This window comes from Gossypium arboreum, chromosome 7 (assembly GCF_025698485.1).
Source record: "Gossypium arboreum isolate Shixiya-1 chromosome 7, ASM2569848v2, whole genome shotgun sequence".
Lineage (NCBI taxonomy): Eukaryota > Viridiplantae > Streptophyta > Magnoliopsida > Malvales > Malvaceae > Gossypium > Gossypium arboreum.
In genome coordinates this window covers 12,419,703-12,436,750 of record NC_069076.1, presented here as the reverse complement: position 1 = coordinate 12,436,750, position 17,048 = coordinate 12,419,703, and the positions used below count along the sequence as shown (strand labels likewise).

The 17,048-nt window shown below is 32.9% G+C and overlaps 2 protein-coding genes across 4 annotated transcripts; both read right to left on the bottom strand.

Annotated features, from left to right (window-relative positions):
- Positions 1–1,724: 1,724 nt before the first annotated feature.
- LOC108482953 (condensin complex subunit 2) lies at positions 1,725–5,324 on the bottom strand. The gene is given in 11 exon segments (XM_017786071.2): positions 1,725–2,195; positions 2,411–2,556; positions 2,608–2,926; positions 3,017–3,217; positions 3,292–3,352; positions 3,425–3,498; positions 3,834–3,951; positions 4,422–4,523; positions 4,721–4,848; positions 4,851–4,914; positions 4,916–5,324. Coding segments are annotated over 11 exon segments (1,632 nt in total). The 5' UTR covers positions 4,979–5,324; the 3' UTR covers positions 1,725–1,839.
- Positions 5,325–6,297: 973 nt separating this feature from the next.
- On the bottom strand, positions 6,298–13,636 carry LOC108471765 (CSC1-like protein At3g21620). 3 transcript variants are annotated; one of them, XM_017773338.2, is made up of 12 exons: positions 13,252–13,636; positions 12,380–12,720; positions 11,105–11,251; positions 10,443–10,578; positions 10,129–10,230; positions 9,881–10,000; positions 9,571–9,651; positions 8,496–8,836; positions 7,990–8,235; positions 7,374–7,698; positions 6,898–7,131; positions 6,298–6,760 (listed from the first exon to the last, which is right to left on the bottom strand). In XM_017773338.2, the coding sequence occupies exons 2-12, from the start codon at positions 12,691–12,693 to the stop codon at positions 6,500–6,502; spliced, it is 2,307 nt and encodes a 768-aa protein (XP_017628827.1). In that variant the 5' UTR covers positions 12,694–12,720; positions 13,252–13,636; the 3' UTR covers positions 6,298–6,499. The 3 variants fall into 3 exon arrangements, with proteins under 3 accessions (XP_017628827.1, XP_052886398.1, XP_052886399.1); XM_053030438.1 differs by having other exon boundaries at positions 13,516–13,636; XM_053030439.1 differs by lacking the exon at positions 13,252–13,636 and having other exon boundaries at positions 6,898–7,038; positions 12,380–12,825.
- Between the last annotated feature and the right edge of the window lie 3,412 nt (positions 13,637–17,048).

The window sequence follows — 17,048 nt, the reverse complement described above, 5'->3', positions numbered from 1 at the left end:
CTTCATGATGCACCTATTCTTGTTATCTTGGATCGAGATCTTTGTTTCACTTTATTCTATAAGCAATTGTATGAATCTTTGGGCACAATGTTGAGTTTCAGCACTACTTTCTATCCCAAATCTGATAGTCAATCAAAGTGCGTTAACCAAATATTGAAAGACATACTACGAGCTTGTATCATTGAGTTTGAAACTAGTTGGGAACGTTATTTACCTTTAGCAAAACTTGTTTATAATAATAGTTTTCAATCAAGTATTCAAATAGCTATGTATGAAATTTTGTATGGCCAATGGTGTAGAACACCTCTATGTTGGTCAGAATTGAGTGAGAAAAAGATGGTAAAGTAAAATATAATGCAAGAAATAGAATATAAAGTGAGATTGTTAAAAGACAGATTGAAAGCAATTTTAGATAGACATATGTCGTATGTTGACTTGAAGCAGAAAGAAATTGAATTTGCCTTGCGTGACAATATTTTTGAAAGTCTTTCCATAGAAAAAAATTTTACAATCTGGTCATAAAAGGAAGTTAAGTTCAAAATATATTGAGTCATATAAAATTATTGAAAATTTTTGACTAGTTATCTACTATTTGGCATTGCCTCAGAATCGAAAATTATTAATAATATGTTTCATGTGTCAATGCTTCGATGTTATCAATCTAATTCTTCTCATGTGATACCTATGGAAGCGATAGAAACGCTACCTAATTTGACGCTTTAAGAAGAGCCAATAGAAATCTTAGATCAAGCAGTGAAAGAGTTGAGAAAAAAACATGTGCCATCAGTGAAAGTCTTATGGCGCAATCATAACATTTGAAAATGCTACTTAACCATATATAATTGATTCTGGGGTGAGTGTATGATATGTGATAAAGTGTGATTCTGGTAGTATTACTGCAACTTCGGGTGATGTAACCGTAATATCTGTTATGACAGCTTAACTACAATTTTATTGGCTTGACCATATCAAATTGATTTTGGCGGATTATCGCAACTTTTCTATTTGGCAGCTCAGCTGCACTTATATAAGTGACATATAGTCACTAAGCGGTGTGTAGGGTTGGATGAGTAATTAATACCCTATATGATGTGTAAGAGATGGTCAGAGTTGGTGTGTAGCGGATGGGGTAAGATCTGTAACTGCATTTGTATCTGAATTTGTGTCTACATCTGTATCTAAACCTGTGTTTGCATTTATATCTGAACATGTATATGTATCCGTATTTGGTTATGATAAAACATCTGATTTCGTATGTGAAAACATGCCTGAATCTGTATTTGAATATTGTGTTTGTTTGTGTATGTGTTTCCAATTTGTTGCTTGGGATGTGTTACACATTGGGCTTTTAGCTCAAGCATTTATTTAATTCGTTTTAGGTGAACTTCCGACTTAGGACCGGACAGCATACGAAAACTCAAATTGTTTTCACGACTAATTAATTATAGTGATGTATGTTAGTATTTTTTTTTTTTGGACTTTTGAGGCTGTAATTTGTTTTTTGGTTGTGTTTTCATTTTCGTTTTGTTTGTCAATTTTGATATTTTTTATCGTAAATTGCAAAATTACACAAGTTAACAAATTAGATTCCGATTTTTAAAATTAAAACTCTGAAACATTTTCTGTTGCAATTTAAGTAACTCTTAAGTGTTTTTCTATAAATAAATAAATAATTTTTAACTACCATTAGCATTAATCAAAAAAAGATTTGTTCAAAATCAGTATTTTTGAAGCAAACGAATTTGAAATAGATTTTGACCTTTGAAATAAATGTTTACAAACTTAAGTTTGTTTGAACATCTATGAGAGTTCTGTGAAGTTTTATTTTTTTTGAAACGCTTAACCACGTTGGATTAAAACAAAAGTTTTTAAACAAACTAATGTAACTGTTCCAGATTCGGCTATAATGTTTAGTAACAAACTGGTGGTAAACATTACTATCATGTTGGGCATAAGAAACAATTTGACAAGGTCCTCAGGTTGATAGTGACAATCTTCAGGAAGCTTTGTATTACAAGGTGCTCTGTTTGAAGGTAGAAGCAATGACTTAAGATTTTGGGGAGGAGCAAAGATGTCAGGCATTTCATTATCCAAGGCTTTTGTGAAATCAATATCAGGCTCAGCTTGTTTCTTATTTTTGGCTTTCTTTGTAGTTGACACTTCCATATTTTCTTCATCAGCAATATTCTCAGAACCTACGATATTCAACACTCAAAATAAGTCAATAAGCTACTAAAGTAAAATGTTGATAAAAAATGTCTTAACTTGAATGAAGTGGTAGTTAAAGCTCTTGTCAAACACTCGATTGACGTACATTCAAACCGTGTTACCTCATCCCCCACCGTAATATTGTATAAAAAAAAACGTGTTGATCAAAGATAGCAGTTGCCAGTGGCCCCATGACATATACCTTTAGTTTTTCTGTATTTCCAATGATCAGGACCAGCCCAAGCATTCTGTTTCAAAGTAAATCCCAGGTTCAAAAACAAATAATCATCAACTTTCTCAAATCTGTCATCTGCATCAGGATTGTTGAAAGAAAATGATCGGTATCCTCTCGAATTCAATTATGATTTAGAATAATAAGCATGTAATTCAAGTCTTAACCTTTCAAACAATTAAGAGAAGGAAATATGTTAAACCTCATGATAACTCGTAAAAGTTGGCTCTTCCCTGTTAAATTCCTCATCAACAATGTTTGGTTGGTCATCATGATCGAAACCATCATTGTCAAAACTCTCAAATGCAACACCATCAAACTCGCTTTCATTATTTATAGTATCAGCTAGCTCTGTTGATCTCTGGTTGCAGGAAAAGTTCTCCAGTGGCCTTCTGTTCTCTTCATAAAATTGATTGACTATATTATGGAGAGTTGGAGAAATCTCATCTTTTGTTTGCATGTTCAACACCATACGCTCTAGGTATTCTGTCAATACATCAAAGAGTGATTGTAATCAAACACCTAAGTTTATCAGACAAAGATGTGAAAACACACCAGTCAAAACCAAAAACAAACCTCCAGCAAAAGATAGATCAATTGTTTCAGATATATCATGCTGCTTTGAAGAAGGAATTTCCTTCCCTGGCACTTCGAATGAATCAAAGAGAACACAGCTTCCAGCATAAACACCGAGATTATTCAAGAATAGACCCTTGGCTCCACCTTCATTAAATTGTGCAGATGTTTGATGATAGAGAGGATCCACTGCAAATGCAGCTGAAAACCAAAAGATGGCATCATAATCAAAGCTTGTACCTCACATGGGAATCAAATATTTATGATTAGATTACCATCAAATTTCTTTACATTAAGAGCCCCAAAAGAAGATTCCAGCTTTGATAAAGGTGACATCTGCACATATAGACGTTCATTACTATATAGTTTGAACTTTGAATTAGATAATTCTTTACATTTAAAGACCACAAACCTTTTATCTGTCTCCTTCTTAGGATTCACTTCCTGTGTGGTATCAATATTTCCATTCTCCACCACAGAATCTGGCATTGTAACATGATATCACATTTAGTTAAAAATGTGGCCAAATAATGCCAAGTAAGTCTACAGCTACGAAAATACTGACCATAACCTATTCTTACTTTTTCCTTAAAAAAAATTTTGATAAATTTTTGACCACATATGAGGATTGACTATGTCAGTGTTTCACATATGAGTGTACATACTAGTTATGTACCAAGAGTTTATCAGCACTGCCAGGTAAATTTTTAAAATCTATAACATTAGCAAGCCTTCTGTACAACCACTTCTCATACAAACAATCTCTGATAGCAAAAAATACGCTAGGGCCTAGGTGCCACCATAGAAGAAACCTAACCTTGCTCATTTTCTTGACCTGCTCTGTTTATCCCACCAAGAACCTTGTATGCTTCTGAATGAACCGAATCCAGGCTCAATGAATAAATCTTAACACCAGCTTCCAGAGTACAACTGGCCTGTAAAATATATAATGAAACTCATTCATTAAGCATGAAAAAAAAGAGTGAAATATTATCAATTATCAATCCATAAATTGTTTGTCATTTTTTTTCTCCAAACATTTCCAGACGTTTTTGCTTTCACGGTTATGACCAATGGCTTCAGCTTAATATTTACACAGCAGTTATTCGTAGTCTAAATATATGCTCCCTTGAAAACGCAATGCATGGATCCAGAACAAGATCATTGAAGTAATCCCTTGGGTCAGGCTAAGTATTAATTTGGTCACCAGTGTTCAAAATTGCGAGAAGATTAGTAACTAAAAGGTAAGAAAAGCCATAAAATATGCAACATTCTTTACTCTAAACTACCAACTATAGCTTCAACATTTTCGAATAAATCTTAAACGAATTCGTTTTCGGGGTCGATTCAATATTTATTTATCCAATTTTCTGCTATACTAAACAACGAAAAATGCTAAACAAACCTTTTGAAAGTTCGTCTCAACGCCATTTTCTTCTTCAACCTAGATAACCTCGCGAAGATGGTCTATTAAATTCAGCTCCCAAATGTTCTTTTGATTAATTTGCTGCACCCAAAAGATAAATAATAAATTTAAATACGAATAAAATTACATTAAAACTTAAAAACAATTCAACCACCAAAAGTCCAATGATTACCACTTAATTTTAAAAAAGAATACATAAATTTTAAAAAGTATTTACTTGACCTCAAAAGAAAAACCCTCATCTTCCTATACTTTTAAGTAATTGAAGTGATACAGACATTTTCACTGGCCAATTTAATGCAATCTTGGAACAACTCCAGAATCTGGTCTTTAGATAGGCAAGGATCGGAATCAGTAGGCGACTGAGGATGGGAAAGAACGGGCTTGCGACGGATGGCGGCGACTCAGCTGCTCGAGCCTGGGCACGCTCGAGTTTGTCGTCGTTAGAGCCCAGGAAGAAGGGACTTGTGGGGGGACTGGATGCGAGAGGCCATAGGGATCCTAGGCCTAGTGTTAGGGCTCAAAACTTCCGCCATTGGCTTAAGGATTTACGCTTCCTTCAACATTGTGATGGAGCCTGGTTCGGATTTCAAATCCTGTATATTTGAAATGAGAGATATAAAAAAAGATAAAAAAGATATAAAAAAAAAGGGTTAATAATAAATAAAATTTGTTCCTTCTTTTCTTTTCCCTCCAATTTATGCTTTGAATCTAGATATTTGACGCGCAATTTTACGTGTGGCCAAGTGTTGTGTGCGTGATCGGAGATCTTTGAATAGCGGCCGTCGCTTTATTATACTTTTAGCTCTTAGCTCATTTCCCATTGACCTCCAATTTCCTTTGGGACAAAAATATTCGATTTTGGTTTATGTTTGCTAAAATTATCACAAAACTCTTTTATTATATTCTGAATTCCATTTTAATTTTCTACTGAAAAATTAGATAAATAATTATTATAGGATAGATGAGTGATCGAAATAATTCTTATTAAAATTTGGTATTTATAAATTTAGCATTTAACTTTTATACATTTATTAAATTTGACTTTTATTATTTTATTAGAAGTAAATTTAAAAATTTTGAAACTAATAAATCTAAAGGTTGAAAAATACTTTAATAACAAATTAAAAATAACAATTAAATTCTTTTAAAATTTAAAATTATTAAAAATCATAAAAATTATTTTCTTTCCTCAACTTTACCATTTCAACTAAAGATAAGAAATTATTTTAAGGATAGGAATGAATATTTTTACTTTGGGGTGTCAAAATGCATTTTATCACTATACTATCCCTCTGTCTAACTAAAGTCATATTTAATTTTATATAATTTTTGTATAAATTTGTTACATAATTTTCTTCACACATATCATAGGTGTGACATAATCTAATATTAATAATATTATTTTTATGAATTAATATTTGATACACAAGCAAAGAAATTTTAATCCCACAAGTAGGTTGAAATATGATCACATTTCTCATTTTTTTAAAAATACCTTTTTCTGATGTATAATGCAAGCTCTCTAGCTTCTTTTCTCATTCCTTTGTTTGGGAACTCTCCTGTTCAACCCTCTACCTAATGCATCAGATCTTTAATGTCTGCCATTGTTGATTGGGACAAGTTTCCATCCAACATTCGTTCTGCCTTAAATGATGTTGAACAAAGAATTAAAATTAGAGCTTGAACCTTCAATTTTGCCGTTCTTGTGTGGGACAACTTTGTTTCCCCTAACAATGCGTTTCTACTTTGCCCAACTCATTTACAATGTATCAAAAACTTAAAAAGGTTTTCCATTACGTTACTAGGATTTGAGTATTAATTATGGAATGAAGTTATATGCTCTGTACAAATATTTTAATTTTTTTAAAAAAATTATATTTTTGAAATTTTTTTGAAAGGATTATATCTTATGATTATGTTAAGATATACGTTGACGACCAGCGTGAACATGTCTACATCAATCTAAAAAGCTACTTAGGTGAAGGGATTTCAGCCACTCTAACCTCCCAATGACCTAAATGTACAAACTACCAGGTGAAACAAAAAGAAATGTCTCAAGTTTTTGAACGTTCCTTGTTAGCTTCAGGCGATGAGAAGGATGATCTACCATGTTTACTAGATAACGGCGTTGACCTTTTAGACGTGCGTTTTGTAGCAATGAGCGAAGGTTCCTCTTCCCATTCTTCCATGACTACATCAATCTTGTCATCATCTGCACTTTTGAATACCGGGTGAATATACGCGTTCTGAAGGAACCCTTTTAGGTTCAAGTTTGGTTCCCTTGCTCGCTCCAATGTATCCTTCATCATTGCTTCCTGAAAACACGCGCGCACAAAAAAGAAGTTATCAGATGCATGTATGGTCCGTGCATGGTCCAAGTACTTCCTGGTTTCTTTTTGTCGAATTACTTCCAAGTTCTAGTAATATAAGATTGGTTTGAGAGATAACCAACCTGTAAAGGATTTCGGACAAAAGCCGGTTCGTAACGCCCTTTGCAAAATCTGTGGAACCATATGGTTAACACAGGAAGGGTGATAAGCAATGGAGTCGACGAAGCAGCTTCTTTTGTGCTCAATAATCCCATTAGTAGCAGCTGCGAGACGATTAATGCGACAATGATACGTAAATGAACATCGGGCCAGTATGCAGCAGCACTTTCGTATTCTTGATTGTAGACATTTATGATCTACAAGTTCATTTAAATACTTATTAGAGCAAGAATTCCTAAGAGATGATAAATCAAAAAGAAAATATTGTGGTTAATCAAGTGGAACCGCCATCGAAAAGCATAAATTCCAAACAACCTCAATTAATTTTCTGAATGCTAGGTGCAAGCTATTAGTTCTATAATCACTAAATAGTCTCACTGCCTTTTCACTACTGACCCGAAAAGTAATAAGCCTACTCTGGGAAGATGTCAATTCTTACCTGATGGCGAAATACGACAAAAGCCAATGCGAAGAAGACGATTATGAAAGGAAGCAGGATAGGAGTAACTATAGCATACACAAGACCAAGTAAGAAGTAAAGTTGTATTTGAGGTTCTCCTGTATTGAAACCAATGGTTCCAGGATCCATTGCCTCTTCACGGTCCTTTTCGGTCTTAACCAAGAAGAAATTCTTCAAGTGATAGATTATCAAAGGTTTCAATCTCAGTATCTCGGCAGCAACTCCAGCCCAACCATCGACCATTATGTAAGTAATGAAGAATGTTGCCTTCATTGGAATTGAGGCACCAATTGTCTTTGGTATCCTACAAGTAGCCACGGCATGTCATATAAGAGAAGCACCGGATGGTCCACACAAGCAACATAAAAGATTAGTCAGATTAATGAGGATACGGAAGAGCAAAGAAACGGCTTGGCCATTGATATCCTCAATGAAAAGTTTATGCTATATCCAAGGTTCACAACACTGAGTATCAAATCAAAGCTGATACTCACCATATCTGTGTTAAGAAAAAGGAAAAAAGAAGGCAAAGCTAGAGTAGAACGCAGTAAGCTTGATTGTATTATAGAGCAGAAAGGCATATATGAGAACATACTCATTTGTAGACTGGTGTATAAAATTATTTAGTTGCTGAAATGCAGTTCCGGTGATTATGCTCCCGAGAAAAACATTGATAAATTGGAAGAAATAATATCTACTGGCCGATCTCCTTTCCAGAGCCGATAGGCTAATAAATCCTTCGAACTTTGACATTATCATCAATATTGTGGGCAGAAATAAAAGAAATATCTTCAGAGCAATCCCAGGAAGAAAGCCTTGAATGAATGACTTTATGACTTTCCTGCAGGAAATATGGATGTTATTTTAAGCAAGGAACAAAAATGAAAGTTAATTGTAATGGGATCATCAAGGTCCGATATACTTTTCCCTATGGCAATCTTCAATTTTATCGAATAATAATGATAAAGTTTTACTAAGGTTGATGTTGAGAGGAAATGCACATGTTCCTACACTAATAAAAAGACAATATAAAATTTTCTTTTTCTTTAATGCGGGGCCAAGATTGTTATAAAGAAGACAAAGAAGAAAAAGAAAACTCACACTTCAATTATAGGTTTTAGGAAGGGAAGTGCTTTCTCAATGCTCTCTATGTTAGCAAGGGATTGCACGATTGCAATAGGAATCACAAAAAAGAATGTAAGGAAGAAAAATGCAACAGCAACAATGAGCCTCCGAATTGTGAGAAAAACAAATGGAATTGATAGGTTTTCCCAGTACACGTCTCGTGGTTCCGGAGCCCACTCAGTCAACCATATAGTTGGGTTCCTACATTGTTGAGTTTGTGCACAAACAGCAGCTCCCCATCGAGTTTTGAAGGAAACAAATGCTGCTGCCATAATTGATTTAGGGTTGCTGGTAATCTTCTCCCTCTCCAAGGATATCTGGCAATCATTGAAGGAACAGATGATTAAGCACACATGTTTCCACATTACATGATTTAAATGTGCAAACAAATTGCTGATCAGTTCGAAGATTAAGAAAGCAAAACCCCAATTATCCTAATGAGATGGTAATTCAAGCAATAAAGCTGGATTTAGAAACTGCAACCAATAATTGGACATTTATGATGCATGCATGCATGCAAGCAGGCAGTTTAAAACTAAACGTAACATTTTCATAACTCACAAGAATTTGAGTCTGAGGCCATGCTTACCATTCAATAATTATCATAAGCTCTAAGAAACTACTAAATAGTACATTGGCCAAACAAATTTGGATCTGAAGATGAGTACTTGGGGTTACTGTCAAACGAATCCTGCAGTCAGTGGAGATACTGTACATCCTATGTTACTTGAGTTCGGTTGCGAGGTGTCTGACAAGGGTATGCATCCAGCACGAGTATTTTAATTTTTCTTTTTTCAAAATTTTCATGTATTTCGAGAGTCCTTGGAGAATCATATCCCCATTCCTATGTCTAGATATGCATTGATATGGTATTGGACATAGGTACTTAAAAATAAATAAATAAAGGGCTGGAGCAAAATAATATACAGCTGCTCTCCTACCCCATCCCCCATGGTCGGAAATCTTGGAACTTCTAAGCAAATAAAAGTTGATCTCCTCAGTTTCGGAAGTAAATAACAAAATACAGGGAATAAAAAGAAATGTCACTTACATCTCTAGATAATCTCTCAGTTTTCGCTGTATAAAAGTCGACTGCATCTACGCTCTCTCCCCAGAGGCCAAGGAAACCCATCTGCTTAATGGAAGAGAAATTCATCAAAGGATGTCAGGTATCCAGAAAGGGAGGAATAAAAAAGAAGAAAAAATGAATAATGTCTCATCAGCTTTATTTTGGGTTGAATTCCAAAAGATAAAACAAATTATTGATGGAAACTTAAGAGTGCAAAAGGCAAGGATAAAAGAATATTTCTAGACATATAAAATAAGAACAGTATTTGCAAAAAAAAAAAGAAAAAGAAAACCTTTAATAAAGGTCTCTTAGATGGATTCCTTTCATATTTATTTTGATAGTAGTCAAGCCAATTCTGAATTTTCTTTTTCTCATTGACCAATTCTGAGAGCTTGTTAGCATTATAAACAACCTGCAACCAAATAATTAAGACAAAAAACCAGAATATTTCAGCATATAAACGAGTTAAAACTAAGTTAAACATGTCACATAAGGTTATGTAGGATAAATTGATTTCTGCATTTAAGTCTAATATCAAACCTGATGACTGAGATAGTGTTCTGGATGGTTGACAAGAAAGAAATGTTCGACAAGCTCACTAATGGATTCATCAGGATCAGGTGGGACATTCTTTACCAGCACCTTTACCAACAAAATGATGTCAGAAACAAGATTCGAACCAGCAAAAAGAAAAAATAAAGATTTAAGATGTTGTAACATAATAAATCTCAATTCTTTTGAACTAAGCTGAAGGGGAAAGTGAAATCCATAATAAACTCAACAATTGCTTGGGGAACATAGATTTCAAAAAGGGAAAATTTAGATTCATATATCACTTTAGGATATGTGCTTACTGTAAATTGGTCTGGGCGCCGTTGTTCCGATGCAAGGAAATGTAATCTCATTGATGCCACTATCTCATACTCTCTTTTCAGCACATAGCATGTCCAAAAGGTAAAGGCATAAGCCATTATCAAATGTGTCCAAAACCTACAAACAAGAATACGTATTTAAAATGATATAGTTATGGAACTAGTTTAGCGATAAAAGCCTCTCCAAAGTTCTACCGAGGAGTTGGGAAAAACCCCAATTGCTTTCCAGATTTAGGTTTTCTAAGAAATGAAAAAGCAATAAATTTCCATCCGAAACAAGGAAAAGGAAATAGCAATTCAAGTTCATCAATCAGGACATCCACACCCTAAAGCATTCAACTCATCTATGTGGAAAAAAGAAGGGATTTAAACATCTTATTATTCTTCAGATATCTTATGTTAGAAGCAATAAAGCCATTTGCCTCTTTGCAACTTCGAAATGGTAAAAAAATTTCTTAATGCTAATTAATGTACATTGAAATTATAAGGACAAAGCACAATTAAAATAACAATAAGTTTAGAAATTGCTCTAACTGTCAACTATATCTGGTATCTGTAGAAATTATAAACTATGTCAAAGAGTTCTTTTAAAAGATATAGGGAAATGAAAAAGATAAAGCTTGAAATGAGAAAGTTCTGCATACCTAAGTGACCCATTTGGTATATTTGATATCGAGAGTTTATCGATATCACTGAATGTTAAGCCTGAATGCTCCAGGGTATTATTGGTCCAATTAACTGGCACCATAATTGTAAATGCTAAGAACGCAATGGGAACAAAAATTTTAAGCCTGCACTTCAATGAGAAAAAAAGAAGAAAGGGTAAACAAAACAACACATTAGTCCAAGACATATAAGTAATAAATTACATCTTCACAATAGAATTATAGATTTACAATCTAAACCATCCGTGACTATAGGATTTGTGTGTGTTGTGAATAGTTAAGATTCAAGTTTCTACAATTCTCTTGGGAAGAATAACCGGAAAAAAACTAGTCAGTTAATAATAAATCAAGACCAGCGATAGGAGTTAATGAGGCCCATCGAAACATGAAAGCAGGAAAAAGTAAGAAACATCCCTAAAGAATTACCATAGTTTGCTCATTATGAGTTCAACAGACCAGTTAAGAGTTGAGATCATTTCATTTACATAGTAAAAGAGAAGGTCCACTAATAAACCAAAAGTAGTTTTCCTGTTGATTGTGGATTTACTTTACTTTTTTGCTAATATGACTTAGACATAAATATGATCTATACATACACACACATAAGCACCAAAGAATGACTGAATTCACCTTATCATGCAACTGTGTACCAAGGTATAAATAACTAGCAGTTAATAATAAACCAAGACCAGCGATATGAGTTAATGAGGCCCATCAAAACGTGAAAGCAGGAAAAAGTAAGAAACATCCCTAAAGTATTACCATAGTTTGCTCATTATGAGTTCAACAGACCAGTTAAGAGTTGAGATCATTTCATTTACATAGTAAAAGAGAAGGTCCACTAATAAACCGAACGTAGTTTTCCTGTTGATTGTGGATATACTTTACTTTTTTGCTAATATGACTTAGACATAAATATGATCTATACATACACACACATAAGCACCAAAGAATGACTGAATTCACCTTATCATGCAACTGTATACCAAGATACAAATAACTGATAGAAAAATTCCTCTTCCCACCATTTTTACCAAATCTCTGTTCATCTAAAACGAGAATAACCATTGTATGTTCCTAGATTCATGCTTTGCTTGCCTACAGTTCAACTTAATACTTTTCATTCGTCTCTATGTCGGCCGATGACCTATTAGCCTAGATATTCTCGCAGCTTGTATGACAGGATAAATTATTCGGCCCAACAAGCATTCAGATACAAGGAACATTCACTTGAACACGCAAGAACATACGTACCCCAATAAGTAAATCCTCAAGTAAACAGCGGAATCCAATCCGGCATGGTCGATCAACTCGGGCTCCGGCATTTGGAGTGCAGCAGGCATCCAGTTGAGAAATCTGGCATACGACCTGAAGTCCAAATTCACGAACTTGCTTACAAATGCACCATTGGCCAAAGGACTGCACCTTAAACCTTTGAGATACCATTTGGGGAAGTACACCCTGTCATTCAGTGGTTGAATCCGAAGAATTGCAAATGCCAAAAAGAAGGCAAATGCACTGAGAATATTGATAGCTGCTGCAACTCCAATATCACTTAGAGTTGCCATGAATTTGCTTCAACAGTGACTACTCTCCTGAAAATAGAAAAGGAATTTGTTTCAGAAAAAAAAGGGTAAAGCTTTAATCTATGCAACTAGAGGTAACAATAAGCCAAAAAAAGGTACAAATTTCTGGCCAAATATTTATTGTTTTAAATTTTTAGCTACTTTTGACTTTTGTGTGCTTTTGGTAGCTTTGCCCCCACTACTGCCTCGTACCAAAAAAACAGCAAATGTTGAAATCAGATGCCAATATTTTGGGGTTTTCCCTTTTGTTACCAATAAAATCCTTCAAAGAAAACCCAAAATAAAAAGCGAATTTTCTCTGAAGTTTGAAACTCATAAAAAGCAACAGCCATCGAACTTAAATCCAAAAAAATGATGAACAAATAACATATTAGCATAACCAACAGAACAGTAGGATTAAAAAGCGAAATGAACTGTTGATGTTATGAGAACTGTTTTCTGCTCAGATTTTCTCGGCAACCAAACAAGAACTCCTGTACTTATCGCTTACCTCCCAACATCTTAACAATGAAGGGAACACTAAAAGATAGACGTTATTACCCTTATCGAACCCGAAAACAAAGCGTTTGAAGTCCAATGCAGTTTAAACTCGTCAGAAAAAAGCCGAAACAGATGAGAAAACTCAACAATAAACACTTAGAAACGCTTCTTCTTCTTTTTTTCAGGTTTTTTTCTCCCCACCTTTGGCCAAAGAAGTGAGGGAGCTATAATTTGAAAACAAGGAAAGTAAATCTAGTAATCTTCAAAATATTGGGTCAAAAAAATAAAATCAAAATCAAAATCAAATCCAAGTCGAAGATTTACTGCTCGGAATGCATATTAATTCCCTTGATTGTTAGTCTTTTCCAAAAAGGCGAAAGATGAAAGAACAAAAGGGGAGTGAGGTGGCAACAAAATTGTGTTTATATATCTACAGAAAGGAAGCAGTTTTAAAAAGACAAAAGCAACTATTTATTAATCATAACATTAAAAGTAGTTTGTCGGTAGAAATGCCATGTGCGAGAAAATTGAATAAAAGACATCTCTAACGGCTACCCATTGCTCTCCCTTATTCTAAACAAAATAATACAGAACAACCAAAACATAGTCTTATTTTATTTAAATATTTGTATTAATTTCACACATATTTTTCTTTAAATATTACTATAATATTAAAAATAATATATGTTAGCGAGTTTTAAAAGTTTATTAAATTAATTCTTAAAAATAAGATTATTAAATTAATACAAAAACATTATATATATTTATTATTTTAATTAATTTTTAAAATAATAAAACTTTTTTAAATTATAATAACAAGACAAAATCCGAATAAAAATATAATCTGCGACTAGAACTCAAGCTACATCTAGAATAGTGAACACCTTAATTATTAAGTCATAACATGAAATTTAAAACAATAAAACTTTTAAACAATTATATTTATAATCATAAATAATATATGTCGAAGCAATTACAATTAAAATAAACTCAATAGAAAGTACCATCAAATTAAACACTTTGGCTCCTAAGGCAAAACTAGGGGACAAATAGGGATTGGGTCCCATTAAAATAGAAAATTTTTATTTAAGGCTTTTAAAATTTTTAAAAAATTAATAAAAATAATATTGCATTTTGGCCTCTTAAAAATATAAAATTTGATTTAATTATTTAAAAGTTATAAAGATATAGGATATTAAAATGGTGAATTATATTTTTACTCTCGTAAAATTTATAATTTAACTTTAACTCCTAGAAAATTTTCTGGTTTCACCCCTATTTGGCTCCATTCTATTACTTTTTTTCATCCATTAAGTTGATTTCTTTTAACAAAAATCTTATTATAGGTCTTCCTCAATTAAATAGGAAAGTAATGTGTTTCAGCGTATTTAAACTTACGTTCTCCTACACTAGCAACAATATCGATATCAATTGAGTTAAGACTCAATCGACGATATTAAATTGTTTTTAATTATAAACGCTTGTATTATAACGAATTATAATTATAAATAATTCTACTCATTTGGGGGATAATGCTTAAAATAGGTATATATATATACCCCATCATTCGTGAAACGTGTCCTTGTTATTTCATTTAGATGACGATAATTTCTTGAAAATGTAATTCAAATAATATAATATGAATGATTTATGGATTTGGACATTCGGTTTGATCATGGTTACGATATGTTGTTTACACGTGGGCAAGCTTTTTTTCTTTTCCAAACAAAAATATTATTGTGTGTTGGCAATGCTTACCAAATCCTATTTAATCAATAATTGTGGTATATTTTTGAAGAATTCTATTATTATATCTGATAATTTAATATTGGTTTTGGTTTAATTGGGTAGTTTAATTAGATGATTATTTGAGTTTATTAAAAATAGATTATTAATCAATAGTTTATTAATATTAGAATAGGGCATAATTACGATTCTTTAAAAAAGTATATAAAAATCAAATAAAATTTTAGTTAAATATGTGTTGTGAATAAAACTAAAGAAAAAGAGAGTGACGGTTCATATGGTGGTACAATGCGAAGAGTTGATTATGGTCGTGATTTGGTTGAGTTTTGACATAAGAGAGGAAAGTTTGTCTCCAACTATGAAAGAAGGGCTATAAAGAATCAAGGTTGAGTTTTGACATAAGAGAGGAAAGTTTGTCTCCAACTATGAAAGAAGGGCTATAAAGAATCAAGGTTGCTATATAAAAAACAATTTGAAATAAATATGCAACAAAAATTAAATTTCTTTTAAAAGTAAGTTGTTAACTTGATCAATCAAGCGAAATAGCCAAGAGTGGGGTGAATTGGCATTTTAAAAATTTGTGGAAGCAAAAGAAAAAGTACGAAACAATGAACACAAAAATTTAGAATGGTTCAACCCCAATTGCCTACTCCAATACCTTAGTTTTCCACAACGAAGGATTTTCTCAAATAATTAATTTGATGAACTTTTAAGGACAATGTTTAACCTTACAACTCCTTTAAGATTTCTACGGCCAAATCTTAATATACAAATCCTCTCAAAAGAGCAAACAAATAAGCAAACAAATAAAAAATCTTTACAAGATTAGGATGGTTGCCAATTAAGCACTAACACAAAGAAAACACTTGAGCTAACACAAAATAATAAATGCTCACAAGTGTATACAATAAAATATGAAGAAATGAAGCACAAAGGTTGATAGGATGGCTTTTTTTATCTTTTTACTCTCTCTTGTTGTTGTTGAAGCTTTGGAAACTGGTATTTATAGTCCAAATTGATTTCCAGCCGTTGTGGTTGTTATGGAATTGAATAGAGCCGTTGGGGATGTAAAAATCAATGCATTAATATCACCTACAACAAGTTTCAATACCTTTTTATGGGTATCAATACTTATGGCATTTAATGTTCAATTTGTTAGAGTATGTCGAAAAACCAATCATGAGATGATTGTAATAACATACTTGTTTTACCTCGTTTATTAATATAAGGCATTGCTATTATTATTTCAGTTTCTTTTCTGTGAATATAAATAAACTGTTTTATAATAATGTCCTGAGAATAATATGATTATTCTTAAAATGTTCTTAGTCGAGTATTAATGTGAGCTTGGATAACAATAATGCATTAAGACTAGCGTGTAATTTATTGATGCCAAAGTGTTGTCATTAACATGGGATGTCAAAATAAATACATGAGTATGTGTGTTAGAGAACAACATATTGGACTTTCCTGCTATGAGTATGTTTCTTGGATTATTATATAATAGTCACAATATTACTCATAGTGATTACTATGTATACGATCCTCAGATTTGAGATCATCATTATCCCAACATCGTGAGTCGTATGTTTTGATACAGTCGAACATCCATCGTCACTGGTTGTTCTATAAAGGCTGATGTTGAATATACCACAATCTATGTAGTGGGATATGGTTGATCAATATAAGATTGTCCCTTCTGCATAATGGGAGCAATATCTTAGGCCACTTGATTGAGTGAAACTAGAAATGCATGGCTATGCTCGAATAAGTTGATATGAGATATCATACATATTTGTTTATCATAGTCTATTTAGGATATCAAGAAACATTAGATGGACTATGCAAGCATGGCTATTCCATGACTTATGGCCATTCTAGATATAAAGGACAAAAGGATTTAATACATGAAGGGTTGACCACAGAGAGTTTATGTTGAATCATGACTTCTTGTAACTTAGGTAGCAATGATGCATTGCTAAATGCCAATATTACTGCTAACGTTGCAAGAACCTACAGGGTCACACCCTATGGTTGAAATGAACAGAATCCAAACATACTTGGTATTGTTTTTTAGCTGTCATATGAATTAAATTGATTATATAATTAAT

Bases quoted from the DNA above. Each gene is read 5' to 3' on its own strand.
- LOC108471765 (XM_017773338.2), bottom strand. From the start codon at position 12,693: ATGGCAACTCTAAGTGATATTGGAGTTGCAGCAGCTATCAATATTCTC. The intron at 9,652-9,880 runs GTTTTCTTTTTC...TCCATTAAGCAG, and splicing joins CTAAGAGACCTTTATTAAAG to ATGGGTTTCCTTGGCCTCTG. The intron at 8,837-9,570 runs GTAAGTGACATT...AATGATTGCCAG, and splicing joins CTGAGAGATTATCTAGAGAT to ATATCCTTGGAGAGGGAGAA.